Raw genomic sequence first — 16,879 nt, 5'->3', positions numbered from 1 at the left:
AATCAATCATCATCTCACATTCCATATTAGCCAAATAAAAACCTAAGATTTTTAAGTATATTAAGGTATTTTTCGTATTTGTTTTAAAGTTCATAGAAATTATAATGTTGTTTTCAAAGTTTGAATTTAAGTTCTCTTATCCAGGGGTGAAAGTAGATAGTAGTCTTGGCCCTTAAAAATAATATATGTGTCATTTAATCTACATGTTAATATAATGATAAAGTTACATTTTGAGTCTTCAAAAAATTTATAATTCATTCTTGACTCTCTTAAAATAATTTTCTGACTTCGTCTTTACTTCGCTTAAAAATGTAATATACATCAGTATACCAAATACTTGGTAGGAGGCTACTAATAATCATTTGTTAAATTCAATTTAATTTAACAAAGCTTATCAAAAGGCAGAAGAGTCAACTACAAAGACAAAAGTTTGGGACCCGACCCGACCCGACCTGATCAGACCAGAGCAGAGCAGAGCCTCAAGGTTTTAAATAATTGGGAGGTGGTTTTTAGAAAGAGAAACAGACGTGAACCTAACCATGCAAAAACCACGTGAACATCGTTTACTTGTCTGGCCAGGAACACTACCAGATAAGGCTTTTGGGGGATGGCAATTATCAACTTCACACGCTATTCATTTTAATTTGATGAATCAACTTCCATAATTCCAAAACCCCAGTTTACAATAGGTTTTTTTTTTGTCAAATTATGATTTTCGTCTTGTACTAAACTTGATGATCCATTTAGCATTTATACCTGTTGAAGTTTAATAGATTTTTTTTGGAAGAAATTCCTGATTTGTTGTTTGTTGAGAAGTCGACCAAACCCCCAATAATGTTAAAGTATTATTTTTGTATTGGTATTTTATCTTTCTTCTCTACTCAAAGTCTCGTAAAATTTATGAAAAAGGAACACTTCAATTAGTGAAGATACGAAGATAATAACTATTATTGTTTGGAGTTTGGTAGCTACTTAGACGAAGGAAATTTTAAAAATTTCCTTGAAATTGATTAGGTGTAAGCCAGCTATTAGATAATTCTGACAAAGAAAAAATGCTAGCGAAGAGTGTTATGGCTTCAGCCACACATATAGAGCTAATGGAGATAACCATATACATTAAAGTCTCATAATGACAATATATTAAGAAATAATTATACAAATAAAGTGTTATTTCTCATTCAATGAAAGGCTGACAAGCTTAACTTCACTCTAGCCAAACTATTTGCAAGCACATAATTATAAGCAACTTTTTGTTGCTATGTATAAAATTCCAATTATAATTGGATTGAATTTATTATAATCACTTAATTGATTAATTAATTAATTAATTATAATCCGAATAAATTTGGAGAAGAATTTATATATTAAGATTTGAATTTAAAATCTCAAAATTATTAAGATATTCAATATTATTATTGAATATTTAGTCAAGACTTTATTGGTAGCCAATTAATTAAACCGACCCTCATTTTTTTCATGTTGTTATTTGTATAGGCTTAGACTTGTCAATTTTGACATTAAATGAAAAATCCACCTTGATTAACCCGAATCCAAGGTTGACCTAGTCTGAAAAAGTTAGTAATTCAAACCCATCCAAACTGAACAAAAAATTATTTGAATTGGGAATGACTTAAACCCTAAGTAATTAATCTAAACATGAAATGATTCGAATCCAAAATGATCTAATTGAAAAATTCAAATGACTTGAACTCAAAGCTTAAGCTTAAATTGATCAGGTAATCTAGATTAAACCTAAAATAATCTGAATTTGAGATGACCATAAACCTAAATATTAAACTCAAATAATCTAAATCTAAGATGACGTGATTCGAAATCTTGAATAATCTGAATCCAAAATGAATAGATAACAGATAAGTTAGCTTGCAATAGCCGACAGTGGACTCCTAGATAAGCAGGACAGTAGATTCAATCCATAGGATTTAACTATTACAATGAAAATGAAAATGTAGATTTGTGGTTATTAGAAGATTGCAACTATATATCTTGACCATTAGATTAACCCCAAAAAGACCCAGTGTGGCAAACAACCATTATTGGGAACAAATTTCAAAGGAACCCACCGTCCATTTAAAGCTTCATGCATGGCCATTGCCATTGGTTGGTACAATTTCAGCTCACATACATTATCAAACAATCCAACAACCGAAAGCGAAATGGCTCTAAACCCACCAAAAAAATAATTAATTAAATCTTTATTGTTTTTATTAGTCCTGAAGCAAGATTTAGAGATACTCTTAATTACAACATTTATGTCCTGTTTATGGATATATGAGCTTAATTGCATGTATATTGAGAAACAATCACCCTATTTTCAAGGGCAATTGCTTCCTCTTTATAATGTATATTTAATTTTGCTTCTCTGCTTAATTGCTTGTATTCTTCACACATTTAAAAATTAAACTATCTACTTTTAATCTGGTCTGTTTTAGTAATTGAAGTATAATTGATAATGCCATAACCCTTTCAAGTTGAGTCAGAACTTTGTCTCCCAACTTTATAAAAAATCTGAGCTTGAGATCGTGTTCACAAAGCTCGAGCGCCTCAACTTAGTTGGACTTCAAGGGACTAAATTCCTATATTAAAAGTAAAAGGATCAAATTTTAAATATATGAAAAAAACAGGGACTGATAGTAGAATTAAACCTATATAAACATACAACAAAATTTTGGGTTTTCGTGGACTGCGACTCACCGAGTCCCATCAGTAAAAACAATACCTGAATTCGTGGACGGTTCAAAGCACTAGATCTTAATATCTGTTCCCATGTTTAATTATATTTTTGTGTCACTCACTCACTCACTCACTGAGTCACTGTTCCAACATATATTTCTTTACAACACCATCTCTATACTCTATATAATTACCAACTTCTCTTCCAGCAAGACAATAACTTTTGTCCTTCCATAACCCAATAATTTTCTCTCTTTTTTTTTCCTCCAAAAACTTGGGTTTTCTTTCATTTACATCCAAGTCCTAAAATACCCAAAAAATTTCATAAAAAAAGTGTTCCAAAAAGCTCAAAAACTTTCATAAAAATTGAAATGGAAACTGGGTTTTATTCAGCATGGGAGAATGGTTCTTTAGTAGAAGAAGATGGTGATGATGAACTGATCCCACAGCCATTAACACCAAAGGAGCCAATGGAGTTTTTATCAAGATCATGGAGTTTATCTGCATCAGAAATCTCTAAAGCTCTTGCCCAGAAACACAATCACTTTGAATTTGATCATCATAATAATGATAATAAGAGTCAAAGTTCATTGTTTTCAGAATCCTTTGATGCACCACAAATTGTAAGTAAATTTTCAATCTTTATTTGTTAAAACATCATTAACTAATTAATTAATTACCCCTTTTTTATATACATCTTGTTTCATCTTTTGTGCTTCCATGGATCAAAAACTAAAATTTTGATCCTTTCTTGATAGATATCATTGCAAATCCTGGTTTTCTGGTTCTAGTATTTTTTGGTCTAATTAGGTTTTAGTCCTTCTACTATGTTAAAATTCCTTTTTAAAGAAAAGTTTTTAAATTTTTAGATTGATTAAACTTTCACGTGAATGGTAACAATTAACAATGTTATCTGTTTTTAGTCCGAGTTACTTAATTTTGTAGAATTTTTTTAATTCTTTATCTACTTGTGCAGTAATAATTTGATTCTACTTTTTCGATTCTACCGGTTTGAGATTTGTATTTATATTTATACTTTAATTTACCGTTATTGTAAACTTAAAAACATTATAAAAGTAGATAGTTTAAATTATGCCAAATTAAAAATAGGACCAAATATAAAATTTTATCATAATACAAGGACTAAAAATTAATTAAACCTTTTTTTTAGGCAGGGAAAGTGATGAACTCCATTAATGGTCGAAGAACAGGCACAATCAGCAAATGGTTTAATCATCACAAAGAAATAGGAACCAACACAGTGAAGAAGAAAGACAAAATACGTGCAGAAAACGCTCGGCTTCACTCCGCCGTTTCCATCGCCGGATTAGCTGCAGGTTTGGCCTCAGTAGCCGCCGCAGGGAACTCCGACGGCGGCGGCGCAGGCTCGAAAATGAGCATGGCATTGGCATCCGCTACTGAACTTCTAGCATCCCATTGCATCGAGTTAGCTGAGCTAGCTGGGGCTGATCACGACCGAGTTGCCTCAGTTGTGAAATCAGCAGTGGATATTCAAAGTGCAGGTGATTTGATTACACTCACTGCAGCTGCTGCAACAGGTGATTTAGCTTATCTCTAACTGTATATTTTATCTGTTTACGGCTCAACTTAATCGTTTAAGTCCGAAGATCCATTTGAAATATGGGTTAGATTCGGGTTCAAATATTCAAAATTTGAATCTAATTTTCTTCGGTCGGTTTTTGAGTTTGTAATATACTATAGATTAAAATATATCATTAGTTTTCGTATTTTCTTTATAAATTTAAAATTTAACATTTATACTTTTATTTTTAAGAATTTAGTCCTTTCAGATTTTAAAATTTAAATCTATTACTACTGTTAAAATTATTTTGTTAAATTTAAGTTTATTACAATGTTAATTTTTTAGTTACACCAACAAATTTAACAAAAAAATTAACAGCGTTAACAACTGAATTTGAAATTTAAAATTTGAAATTTGAAAAGTATAGAAATTAAATTATAAGAAATAAAAATATATAGACTAAATTTTAAATTTATGAAAAATACAAGAATTTATGGGATATTTTAATTTACATTATATTATGTTAATTTTACTGTTATGTATCTTATAACATATTAATTAAATTTATAGTTATATATAATATTATAATGTATTCATTCAATAATATTATAGTTTTAAATTACCTATATATAAAATTAATATAAAATTAAAAAAATAATATCGACATGCTTAAAATGAGTTTAGATTATCTATTTAAGAATATGAATGAGCATGAGTAAAATTTTAGGTTTACATTTCGAGTAGAGCTTGAACAAGCATAAAATACATTAATATTATAATTAAACTCGTCTCGATTTTTGTCTAATTCAATTCATAAACATTTATATTGTATATGAATTTTTGCAGTAGTACTTTTTATGAATTATAATTTTGTAATTTTTTCAATTTTTTTTATTGAAATTATTATAGCATTGAGAGGAGAAGCAGCTTTGAAGGCAAGAATACCAAAAGAAGCAAAGAAAAATTCAGCAATAAGTCCATATGCAGAAACTCAATGGTCTGATGCTTTGCATACTCAAATGAAAGACCAAAATCCTCCTTGTCAAGGTGAACTATTGCAACATACAAGAAAAGGTAATTTCTTGTTGATTGAATTGGATTAGATTTGGATTAATTGAATTTGAGTTTTAAAATTTTCATGTTAATTGGTTTTTAAATTATTTTGGGTTTGAATTATTTTGAGTCGAGGTTATTTTAAATTTTAGGGTTTATCAATTGAAATTTTTTTATTGGTCATTCGGAGTTTGACATTTTATTTTGGGTCATTTAGGGTAAAGGATGAAGTCAAAATCTTTTACGAGGCTAGAACTTTATTGTAGAATTTGGAGAGCTAAGTTGAAAATTTATCATTGTATTAATTTATAGTTTTATTATTGCAACACACACAGAGAAGGTAATTCCTAAATCCGTTAATCGATTTGAATTTCGGTTTTAAAACTTTTGGATCATACTATGGTCGGCTCATTTCAAATTTAGTTGTTGTTAGGTTCATTTTAGGTTCAAGTCACTTTGAGTTATCGTCTTTCGAGTTTGTCAGTCAAGTTTTTTGAATCCGATGACACTCAAATTCAAGTTTTTTTCAAGTTTAAATAATTTATTATTCAAATTATTTTCAAGTTTGAGTCGTGAGGGTTAATGTTGTTTAACTTTTAACTGTTAATTTAGATTAGATTAAATTTGAATTATGATTAACCGATTCAGATTTTTTGATTAATTGAGCTACTTTAAAGAATTACATCTAAGTCACTTGTTACTACTATTCTCAGGTGTGTTGAGATGGAAACGGGTCAATGTGTACATCAACAAGAAATCTCAGGTACTCAAATACAAATACATCAAGAAACCATATTCAATTTTTTTTTATAAAGAAGGTAAAAGTACCATTAAAGTCTTTGGATTAGAAGTCAGATTACATTTTACTCCAATTATTAAAAAATTAGAGAAATTAGTCTATATATTATAGCTTAAAAAGCAAGTATGTATTTCCGTTAAAAATTCTACCTATTTCTATGCTAAAAATTAATTTTTCTACATCCGTACGATGTATCAAATGACGTGTCATTTTATTAGTCATACTAATTTTTAACAATAAAAACGTATATAAATTAAATTATCCATTTTTAAATCTAACTACCTATGGTAATTTTTACCAATAAAGAAATCATATTCAAAATACAAAGTAATGCAGTACATATTGCAAGCTCTTATAAAGAAAGCTGCCATTGTCAGGTAATAATTAAGCTCAAAAGCAAACACGTTGGGGGAGCATTCTCCAACAACAATAAATGTAAGCACTTCTCTTATTTTATTAAGTTAAATTTTGCTATTAGTCCTTGTATTTTATGAAAATTGTGTATTTAGTCATTGTACTTCAATCGATCAAATTTAGTCTTTATACTTTTTTTTATTTTGAAAATTTAGACTTAACCCAAATAGTAGCAATTAAATTCGTTTAGTTAAATTCAACTATCAGTCTTATATTATGTGTACAGCTGTAGGTTTAGTCCATATTATATATTTGGATAATTCTAAGTTTCTATACTTTTCGAATTTTAAAATTCTAGTATTGATGTAAATCATAGTCGTTAATCCATTAAATGAGTTTGTAATGAGTGATATGTTGAAATAACATGCTAATGTAACATTTTATATATGATAATATGTTTGTCGTATCATATCTTGAAAATAGCATAACTTAATAAATTTAACGGTGACCATTCGGTAAGCTTGAAATGTACAAGGACTGAAAATGATCAAATAAAAGTACAAAGATTAAATTCACGGTAAAAAGTACAAAGACTAGTAGCACAATTTAATATTTTTTACCATTTTACAAAAGAGTACAGGGACTAAAACAACAATTAAACCGTTTTATTTTTCTCTAACATTTATCCTGTTTGCAGGTATTGTTTATGGAGTGTGTGATGAGACATCAGCATGGCCATATAGAAAAGAAAGGGAAACTTCAGATTCAGAGGAACTCTATTTTGGTCTCAAAACAGGGCAGGGGCTGTTAGAATTCAAGTGTAAAAGCAAAATTGACAAGCAAAAATGGGTGGATGGGATTCAAAATCTACTACGACAAGTCTGCCATGGTCAACCACCTGAGCTTTCTCTTGAATCTTTGAGTATTAACGATGGTATATAGTTTTTGTAGTATATAGTTCATCTTTTTTTGTGTATACACAGTGAATTTGGGGTTGTTGAAATTATGAACTTTTATACACAATATGTGAAAATATGTGAAGAATGAAATAGATTGAATTAAGGTTGAAATCATTTCTGAGTTTATTATTGTGAAATTGGATAGGATTTGAATTCAAATTAAAAGTGGAACTTGATGAGTCTAAGCCAAAGCTAAAGTTTTATAATATGAGTTGACCTGATTAAAGTCATAATCATATTGTTTAGGTCACTAAATAGAACATGTGTTAATTTACATAAAGATTCGATAAATAAAAATAAGAGTAAAGTATTTTGAATACTTTTGTACTAAAATGAATATGACTACGTTAGATTAAAAAGTAAAAGCAAGAGAGTAAAATGGATAAGGGGGTATTATGGGCTTGAACATGGAGTATTAAAGGCACATTTACCTCCGTTGTCGTCAGGGCAAAGGTAAGGAGGGAAGCAATGGCGTGGCCGCCTAACATGGCAAAGGGGTAGAGGAGGAAGGGGCAGGCAATGACCTTGGCCCCCAACATGGTAAATTTGTCCTTTTTAAAAATTATGAAATTACAAAAGTAAAATTATACATTAAGCCCTCAACGCATCCTTAAACAATATCGCATTATTGTTGTTTTGTTGGAGTCACAATCATTGCACCTTAACTTAGAGCAATGGTGTATACCTTGATAGTTTTAATTTTCTTATATCCAAAGAAAGCATGAAAAAATATCTGCAATTACAGTTAATGTGGTATAGAGTGCCATATATATATATATAAATGCAAATTATAGATGTGTTTTTTTCTTCTAATTTCTCTCATCAGAATACAACAGTCCTGTTTTCCTCATATGGTAACACTCGCAATTCACAGTACCATCTCAAAGCCTTTGCAAGGCATTGCTTCTCAAGGTTCTCGGATTTTTGCACAAAGCTCTGCAAATTGTCTCTGTGAGAAACTCTTTCAACCTGTCAAAAAACGAAGACATTAAGGATTGCATGTTAAGAACGGTCGCAAATCGAGAACCATACCAACTTCAAAAGCAAATCATTATGAATTCAGTAAGCATAGTTGATAGTAAGCAAATTTCAACGGAAAGTACTAATAGCATGAACGATGAGAAATTTGGATTTTGCAGCCAAATAACTTGAAGAATTTGTAGAAACTACAACCATCAAAGGACCCTTTCATCTCAGTCGAGAGAAGTTTACTTCATGGTCCGAAAACCGGGAATTTTTGAAGAGTGATTATATACATGTTGAGACAACAAGAAACTGCAGTTTCAGCTATTACTTGAAGATCAAGAAACAATGTTTAGAGCAGCAGTAAGAAAAGATAGAATAATACCATCTGTTCGATAATAGGCCCCGAATCGAGTTCTTCGGTTACAAAGTGACTTGTTGCACCGATTAACTTCACACCTGCATCAAAAGCCTACCAACATAATCTAGAAAAATTTAACATGCATCTATAGTTTCAATTACTAAAGGATATAAGCAAAAAAAAAAAAACCCACCTGCTTACATGGATTCCCACCTTTAAATGATGGCAAAAGGCCATGGTGTATGTTAATTACATCCTTCCCATATGTCCTCAAAAATTGACCAGATAAAACCTGCAATAATAACACTAGTTTGAATCATTGAAATGCATATATGGTTTAAGATCTCGTATTTACACTCCTCCGCGTGTGTATCGCATTATGGTGATACACACATACATACATAAATATACGCATGTATATATATATAGCCTCATTTACCTGCATGTACCTAGCAAGTACCAAAAAATCAGTATTTAGAACCAACTCTAGGATCTCCCTCTCTCTTTTATTCTCTTCAGTTGTGTGCAAATAATGATATGGGATACCATTCCTTTCAAGAAAGTGCATCACATTATTGTTTGGACCTCTATGATGATTACTGCCATACAATTGATAAATATTGAATCAGAATTTCGAAAACGGAACTTGAATAGGACTCAAAAGACAAAGAACTACGGTTAATGTAGTACCTTATCACACAAGTAATATCAACTGGAAGTCTTCCTTCTTGCCAACCATAAAGCAAATCTACCAGGCAATGGTCCTAGAGCAAGATAAACATGGTTCAATCATGCAAAAACATGAAATTAGGGGAAAAGAAACAATGGTTTACCTGTTTCGAAGCAAGGACCGCCATTTTAAACTTCGGGTCTAGAGCAGGGACTCTAACAACAGATCTTATAGCACTAAACATGTTTGAAAGCTTTAGGAAATCTTCATCCATTTGCTTTCGAGGCCATCGAACGGGGTCAAAAACGAACTCACTGCAAATTTGTACACACAACAAGAAGATCCATGTCTAATTATGGTTGAATCAATCACCTGTTGTCACAAAGTACAGTTATCATTGGACATATTAGCCCTTTTTTCAGACCAAAACAATATTCATTCTTGGACATTCACAAACAAGCAAAAAGATGTAATCGAGAAAACAATTAAGATAATGGTATCTCTTCTTTGTTCTTATAACATATGTTCTCAGCCAAAACAAGAAGTATTCAACATCAACAACACATATCATCCAATAATTCTTTGATTGCAAGTCACAACCCTGCTCGACTTGTTGGACCGTATTATGAACGCATAATCCGAAATTGTTAAATGCCACGAGTTCTCAAGGTTTTGTCACTACTTCCTATTAGTACTCGTTCTCCAAAGTACACTCACTCGAAGGTGACAAAACCTTGAAGATCTTGGTCAAGGTTTTGTCTTCATACTCTACTAAGAGTGCTGAGGATTTATTGAACATGCAAGGATAGACTCGAAGCTATAATCTACGGCATATAGGTCATTTATGGGGAACATGCTACCACTTAAGGCAACAAAGCTCCAACCAAAGACAATACTAGGACTCTCCGCAGAGCCGAGTACATCAACAATGAGGATAAACTGAGTTATATAGGACATTGGCATAAAATAATGGCTCCCCAAACTCAAACTTTGTATCTTGCATTTATCAATGGAAAACAACTAGCATTAAATTAGAAAAACTTTAAACTATTAAATTTAAAAAATAAATAAAATCTTACCTTCTGGAATAGAAAACATTCTTGTTTTGAGGAACAAAAACATCAGCCCCAAGTATGTTTCCTCCTCTTGAAGCTATACATTCGGATAGTTTTGCAACTATTCCAACTTCATCCTATAAAAAAAACAGATTTCAATTAAAATACAATTAGATAAAATCATCCATTTTTAAATAGGAAAAAGAACCGGAAATGGGTGAAGAGCAAAGTAAAAGAAAGAGGAGGGACGGGGGAACATACAGGGCAGTGGAAGATATGGATGCCATAGGTAAGAGAAGGAGAAGAAGAGGGATCTCCGGGTAATTTATAAGAATTGAAGGACCTGTTTGCAGATCCCAGAAACTGGGAGAAGCAGGATGATACTCGTCTTGTGAAAGTCATATCTTTAGAACCTCACTTCCCAATGCTTCCCCGCCACCAAATACTTGGTTATTGAAACACTCGGATAGACAGTAATACGACAACGTATCAGGCTTTTTTTGTTTTTTTTTTTAACTTTTATAATTTTTTAATAACTATTTGATATGTTTAACTAACTAAAATTCCTTTAACGATAATAATAATTTAAACTAAAATATAACATCTACCGGTTAAAATACAGCAGAAGTCCCTCTATTACGTTGAGAAGTTCATTTTAATCCTTTTTACTTTAAAAGGACATTTTAATCCTTGTAGATTAAAAAAAACATAGTAAATTGGTTAAAAATGTTAGATGTACTAGGTGGCTTAAACGTAAATAACATGTGATTAAACTGAATTAGTGAGTTAGATTAAAGGTTAAAGTATTTGAAAGATCCTGTATTATATGTACCGGATTTCATTTATAAAAACATAAAAACTTTAAAAATATTAACTTTGTTACACAGTAAATGATATTATATTGATTCTATTCTAATTTGGAACTATTTAATTCTTTTTAATAATACAACTAAAATCTATTTAATAGTAGATGGACTAATTTGATCAAATTCCTAAAATAGAGGAACTTTTCTAAGTACATTCACCTATATTGACAGTCATTCAATGCCTTGAAGCACAAACTACAGAATTTAAGGATAAAATTCAAAACCTCCTATTGCTTTGTAATCAACCGATGATATAGATTGTAGCATTAATTAGGGTGGAGGCACCACATTTGCTTAAATGACCATTTACACAGTCAGTGCTACTCCAATGCCAACAATGGCAATCCATCCCATAGTGATCCGCTTCGCCCTCGCTATGCATGCCATACACCTAATGCTTCTCCAACACGGATTTTATCTCCCCGTCTAATAGAAAACTCAAACTCTGAAGCATCATTGTTCTTTGGTGATTTTGATGTTGGGGCTTGGAAAACAAGGACAACCGTTGATCCCATATTGAAAGCCGCGACCTAGAATGAAGTGCATGGAATTTTATATATCTTGATACTACTTCCAAATATGAAACAAATTAACTCTAGTCGGTAAAAGTACCATAAAAGCCCCTATACTAAGAATCAAATTGTATTTTATCCTCTATTCAAAAAATGAAAAATTAATTCTTATACGATAAATCAAAGAGCAAATTGATCATTTTTACTAAAAATCTCATCCATTTGTATTCTTAAAAATTGACGTGGCTGATAGAATAACTAAACAGTGACATGCGGTATGTCACCTTAGGTTAAGGTACAGGGACCAGTTCTTAATGGTAAAAATGGATGGAATTTTTAGTAGAAAAAACAGATTGCACTTTGATCTAATGTACAGGGACTAATTTGCCTATTTTTTGAGTAGAAGGATAAAACACAATCTAACTCCTAATACAAGGGTCTCCATTATACTTTTACCAATTTTAGTTGTCTGTGAGGCATCTGGTTTTGAAAGAAAAGTTGTGTATCGAACCTCATCCCCCTTTTTGAGCATCACACCGACTCCTTTAGGTTCATATAAATGTTCTTCCGGAGGCTCTGATAGTATCAACTTTTTTCTTGGCCTGTTTGTCCGAAGTTCTGGTTCGATGAAAAGCTGTGAAGTACAAATTATGGTGTCAAAAGACAGATTCCAATTGAAGAACATATTCGTGTCTATGCATGTATCTGCTGTCTAAATAAGATTCGATTTTTTAAGGTTCAGGGTAGAAAGGGGCATTGGCACTGAACCTCAATTGAACCAATATTCGTTGCACCAACTGCTACAATTGCCATAAAACCTTGTTGCCATAGACCTTCAAGGACAACCTGATGACAGGAAAATTGCAACAGCAATTCAGAGAAATTTAAATATAATTAACCAAAACAATTTAGCACTTGAATGTAAGCTCAAAAATCTCCAAATATCATGATTCTCAGGAAATTTAAATAATGTTCTAAATACACCACTCTATCTTCATCTTTCAGATATCATGTCATCGGCTTGTTTTATCCTTTCCCAACTTGCATCTTTTAATCCAACAATTTGCACGCATCAAGACCATAGAATCATATAAGAAAATTTACAAAGTACATAGAGGGCATTTTAAGTTGTTGACACATTAGATTTACCCTTTCATTCTCGACATAAAGGTTCCTGATTGTTCTTGTAGCACGTTCATTCACAGGAAACAAGCGGCCTGCGAAATATGCAGATCAAATGATATTATTTGATACTATCACTGTACAAAGAAACTCCTTGGCGTAGTATGCAACTATAAAATCAAAGTTACCTGAAAAATGCCGTCGAACAAGAACATTCCAATCAACTGGTGAATGTATGCGATGATAGTCTCCTGGCTTCAAATATATTACACAGTAATAGAGGCCCTTCATTGGACTGCAAAAAAGATTTTATGTATAAACTTACTTTAACTCATAGATGTTTTAGAGCAGTTAAATCATGTAAATTACTTCCAGAGATAAAACTGCTTAACAAATTCGAAAGCAAGTTTAAGGAAACTTCAAGAGACTTACTATTGAATCTAAACAAAAACAAATTACTGTTACAAACAAAAAAAGGGCGAATATTGCAAAAACCGAATAGGCGAATATGAGTACAAGATTACCACTCCGAAATTGTTTCCCGGACTTTAGGAGAAGCCAATGAAACACGCCACCATGACTTCTTACTCTGTTCTCTCTGAGTGCTTTCCTGCTCAATAGTACTACTGTCATCTTCAGAATTTTTCTCAGCTAGCATCGAGAGCAAAGGACTAGCACCAAGAAGAGATGAAACAGAATAGGAGAATCCTTTGACTTGGTCAATCATAGCCCCTGCACCGTTCAACTTCCCAAATCTAAGAATAGTACCATCCACAGGACTGACCTGTTTTTTAACAGAACACACTCTTAGCAATGTTTCAGAGTGACACAAATGAAAATATTAACATGTCCAAGATGCTCGTTACCAGTTACCAGACTATAGGGATTAGGATTGATAGGCCTGCAACCTTCTTTCAATGTGCGAACAAAGAAATCCCTTAAAGATGCATATTCTTCAAGAGGGAGAGCTGCTTCTTCTAGGTCTTAAATGCAAACCAAAATACCACATCATAAGTTATTCTTCATTTTCAGTTGACTGTGCATTTATCTCATCAATCGACAAAAGCGATCTAAAGGAAAATGAGAAGGGAAAAGATATGAGGTAAACATACTTGAGTGGAAAGCACGAGCCCATGCTCTATAAACATGTGGGCGCAGCCAAACTGGAATGTCCTAAAAAACAATCTTTAAGCGGGTAAAAGGATAACAAAACAGTACAACAAAATAAAATAAAATAAAAAGCAAGAACAGGAGCATGGGAACTGTCATCAATCAAACTCTAAGAGTAGTTTTACACTCAAGTCAAGCGAGTTTAACTTGAAAAACAAAAAGGAATTTCAAAAATCCAATTAAAATAAGACAAAAAGAAATCTTAAAAGAGCCAATGATCTTATCTTCAAAATTAAGAAAATTACTCACCACACTCATCAAGAAGCCCCAAGCTCTAGAAATAGATCGCAATGGTAGTATCCTTAGAAATGTAGCCTAAAAGTTGGTAAGGTTCAAAAGATATATGAAAATCATATAAAAAACGAAAATAAGCAAAACACATGAGAAATTAAAATGGAGAAATTAATATAAATATACTACTTTTACATCCGGTCGGAACTCGAATTCAATCCCTTTCTCCAGTGCTTCTTCAACCTACTACCAAAAATACATATATCAATTATAGCCAGAAACTAGCACTGCCCTGACATATAAGAATCAATAGCATGTATGCAATGCATCAAACAGTTTATATAATAAGCAAATTTAATACCTTCTTATCATCGTAGAGTCGTCGAGCATGAAGAACACCAAGCATGAGTAAAGTAGCTACTGTGGCACCCGGCACCAGAAAAGCGTTATCTATAGAAACCAGAGCAAGTAAAACATAACTAATTTATACACTGTACTGAATTTGCTGTATTTTAAATTTATATTTGCATTAATTAGAAAACATTATTGATTATTATCAATGGGTTTCTCACCAATCTTCTCAGAATACAAACAAAAACTACTAATTTGAACTCTTTTTAAAGAAAAAAAAAGCCAATGAAAAAAAAAGGAACTTCATATGCTTCTCCGAGAAGTAAAACAGAACAAACTTATGCACAAGAATTCGCCGTATCTAAATGTGTTTTTGCCTAAATCGGTGAGAAAGTAAAGAAGAAAGTTTGTTACAACAATGATTTCACCTTGAGAATTGCTGCTGCTGCCGCCGCCGCCACTGAGAGAAGCGCGAGCTTGCGACGTCGTACGGAAATGCTTGACGTACCAAGAGAACAACCGGCGACGGTTGTGGACATTGGCGAAATGTAGATAGGGAGGGAATACGGCGACGTTTCGCGAGAACCGGAAATTCATCGTTGCCTTTGTTGGTGGTTTAACAAAGCTTTTCTGCTTTCCGTCGTTACCCGTTTAGGGTTAGTTTCTGAGTGAGAATTTTCAGGGATTATTAAGCTATAAAACGGTGTTTGTTTACGTCGTTTAGGCAACTTTGCTTTACTGTGCTGAAGCGAAAACTTGTAATTATTAAGGCTAAAACTCTAACCTTCTTCCGTACCGTAACGTGGAAACCATTTATCTTCTGCCTCTGCTACGCATAGATAATTTTTTGGCAAATTTTGGTTATTAGTCCCTATACTATGTACAAATTATGAACTTAGTCCGTTAGGCTGTGTTTGTTTCCTTCAAAACAATTTCTAAAAATTTATTTTTAAAGAATGCTAATTTTGCTAATTTTCTAAAACAACAGATATTGAAAATGATAATCTATAAAGTTTTTATTACATTAACAAAATTCTAAAAAAAAAAATTTCCTCAACCAATCCATGTGATTAACATTGCCTTTTTCTTCTGTTCACTATCGCTAATTGACTTTATTTTAGATAAAAGTTTTGGATCGATTTCGGAGTTCCAGTCAATATCATCAGACTTTTGGCAACTTGATCTCGCAAGGAAAACATGATAAATTTTCCAAAATCTCTGTTTGGCTTTCTGAAAAGCTACTAAACCGGTCGAATCATCCCACTCGATCACTTTGTCATTTTCATACAAATTCTTCTTTTGTTTCAACAAATCTTTCCCATGGCATTGCACCCTCTTCTATGTAGAATTTTTTCTCCCATGCAGACAATGGTTTGGGTTTGGGATGAGTAATCCTTTGCCTGTAGTAACTTAGTTGACAGTAACCCTCTTTGACAATATGACATTAGATGATATGATATTTTTCTGTTAAAAAAAAGAAAATTTAAAAAAAGAAAAATGAATATAATGTTAATAAAATATGATTTCCAAGTAGAATTGGGAAAATAACTAATAGAAAAATTATTTATAGAAATATCAAATAGATGTATCTTTCCGTAAAATATAATGCATCTTTTAATGAGATATAGTTTTATAGGGTTATATTGTTTTATAAAACAACTTTATATAAAGTTGATTTTTTTCTAGATAATAAAAAGCGACCGCCAAATTATTTTATTTTTTTCAAGCAAATATTTGTTTTAGTCATTTTATTCAAATTTGAAGTTTAATTTTTTTTAATTTGACATAAATTAACATAGTTAAATATTCTTATGCTAATGTGAAAACTCTTTAAATTATTATTATCGATTCATTATGCTAGTATGGTTTTGTTTTTATTTAAAACGAGAAATTGATATGAAATCCCATTAAACCTTAAAAATGGACTGATTTAAAAAAAAGAAATAAAAAAAGTTTTATATCTAAAATATATTGATACAATAAGAACGCATTGGTTATAGATGTGAACAAAATATGTTTAACATGCATTAATAGGAATCGTGGTTCATTGGTTCTAGATGCGAATAAATAATGTGGCTTTATAATTTTTGAGAAAAGTTTTGAGCCGATTTCAAGATTCCAATCAATATCATTGATAGATAAATCAATTGCATTACTTCTTACAAGAAAAGTCATGATA

At 31.7% G+C, this 16,879-nt stretch overlaps 3 protein-coding genes across 3 annotated transcripts; 1 reads left to right on the top strand and 2 right to left on the bottom strand.

Annotated features, from left to right (window-relative positions):
• Window positions 1–2,762: 2,762 nt before the first annotated feature.
• On the top strand, window positions 2,763–7,513 carry LOC107943416 (VAN3-binding protein). Its single transcript, XM_016877170.2, has 6 exons — window positions 2,763–3,314; window positions 3,863–4,250; window positions 5,144–5,308; window positions 6,001–6,050; window positions 6,464–6,521; window positions 7,138–7,513. The coding sequence occupies exons 1-6, from the start codon at window positions 3,063–3,065 to the stop codon at window positions 7,380–7,382; spliced, it is 1,158 nt and encodes a 385-aa protein (XP_016732659.1). The 5' UTR covers window positions 2,763–3,062; the 3' UTR covers window positions 7,383–7,513.
• Window positions 7,514–8,006: 493 nt separating this feature from the next.
• Window positions 8,007–10,877, bottom strand: LOC107943417 (formyltetrahydrofolate deformylase 2, mitochondrial). Its single transcript, XM_016877171.2, has 8 exons — window positions 10,710–10,877; window positions 10,473–10,585; window positions 9,557–9,707; window positions 9,414–9,487; window positions 9,163–9,322; window positions 8,917–9,015; window positions 8,748–8,834; window positions 8,007–8,368 (listed from the first exon to the last, which is right to left on the bottom strand). Exons 1-8 carry the CDS (start codon window positions 10,848–10,850, stop codon window positions 8,222–8,224), a joined length of 972 nt encoding a protein of 323 aa, XP_016732660.1. The 5' UTR covers window positions 10,851–10,877; the 3' UTR covers window positions 8,007–8,221.
• Window positions 10,878–11,327: 450 nt separating this feature from the next.
• Window positions 11,328–15,483, bottom strand: LOC107943413 (phosphatidylserine decarboxylase proenzyme 1, mitochondrial). Its single transcript, XM_016877168.2, has 12 exons — window positions 15,129–15,483; window positions 14,711–14,799; window positions 14,539–14,592; window positions 14,368–14,433; window positions 14,061–14,121; window positions 13,822–13,931; window positions 13,473–13,732; window positions 13,137–13,243; window positions 12,976–13,043; window positions 12,595–12,672; window positions 12,338–12,460; window positions 11,328–11,844 (listed from the first exon to the last, which is right to left on the bottom strand). The coding sequence occupies exons 1-12, from the start codon at window positions 15,295–15,297 to the stop codon at window positions 11,689–11,691; spliced, it is 1,341 nt and encodes a 446-aa protein (XP_016732657.1). The 5' UTR covers window positions 15,298–15,483; the 3' UTR covers window positions 11,328–11,688.
• Between the last annotated feature and the right edge of the window lie 1,396 nt (window positions 15,484–16,879).

This window comes from Gossypium hirsutum, chromosome A03, assembly GCF_007990345.1.
Source record: "Gossypium hirsutum isolate 1008001.06 chromosome A03, Gossypium_hirsutum_v2.1, whole genome shotgun sequence".
NCBI classification, from domain to species: Eukaryota; Viridiplantae; Streptophyta; class Magnoliopsida; order Malvales; family Malvaceae; genus Gossypium; species Gossypium hirsutum.
The sequence above is the reverse complement of the archived record's forward strand: the minus strand, read 5'-3'. Positions and strand labels throughout refer to the sequence as shown.

Excerpts from the sequence above, each read along its gene's own strand:
- LOC107943413 (XM_016877168.2), bottom strand. The coding sequence starts at position 15,297 with ATGAATTTCCGGTTCTCGCGAAACGTCGCCGTATTCCCTCCCTATCTA. Across the intron at positions 14,800-15,128 it reads CAGCAGCAGCAATTCTCAAG|ATAACGCTTTTCTGGTGCCG; the intron begins GTGAAATCATTG and ends TGGTTTCTATAG. Across the intron at positions 11,845-12,337 it reads TGCTCAAAAAGGGGGATGAG|GTCGCGGCTTTCAATATGGG; the intron begins GTTCGATACACA and ends ACTTCATTCTAG.
- LOC107943417 (XM_016877171.2), bottom strand. The coding sequence starts at position 10,850 with ATGACTTTCACAAGACGAGTATCATCCTGCTTCTCCCAGTTTCTGGGA. Across the intron at positions 10,586-10,709 it reads TCCATATCTTCCACTGCCCT|GATGAAGTTGGAATAGTTGC; the intron begins GTATGTTCCCCC and ends TTTTTTTTATAG. Across the intron at positions 9,323-9,413 it reads GATATTACTTGTGTGATAAG|TAATCATCATAGAGGTCCAA; the intron begins GTACTACATTAA and ends ATTGTATGGCAG.
- LOC107943416 (XM_016877170.2), top strand. The coding sequence starts at position 3,063 with ATGGAAACTGGGTTTTATTCAGCATGGGAGAATGGTTCTTTAGTAGAA. Across the intron at positions 3,315-3,862 it reads CCTTTGATGCACCACAAATT|GCAGGGAAAGTGATGAACTC; the intron begins GTAAGTAAATTT and ends CCTTTTTTTTAG. Across the intron at positions 6,522-7,137 it reads ATTCTCCAACAACAATAAAT|GTATTGTTTATGGAGTGTGT; the intron begins GTAAGCACTTCT and ends TCCTGTTTGCAG.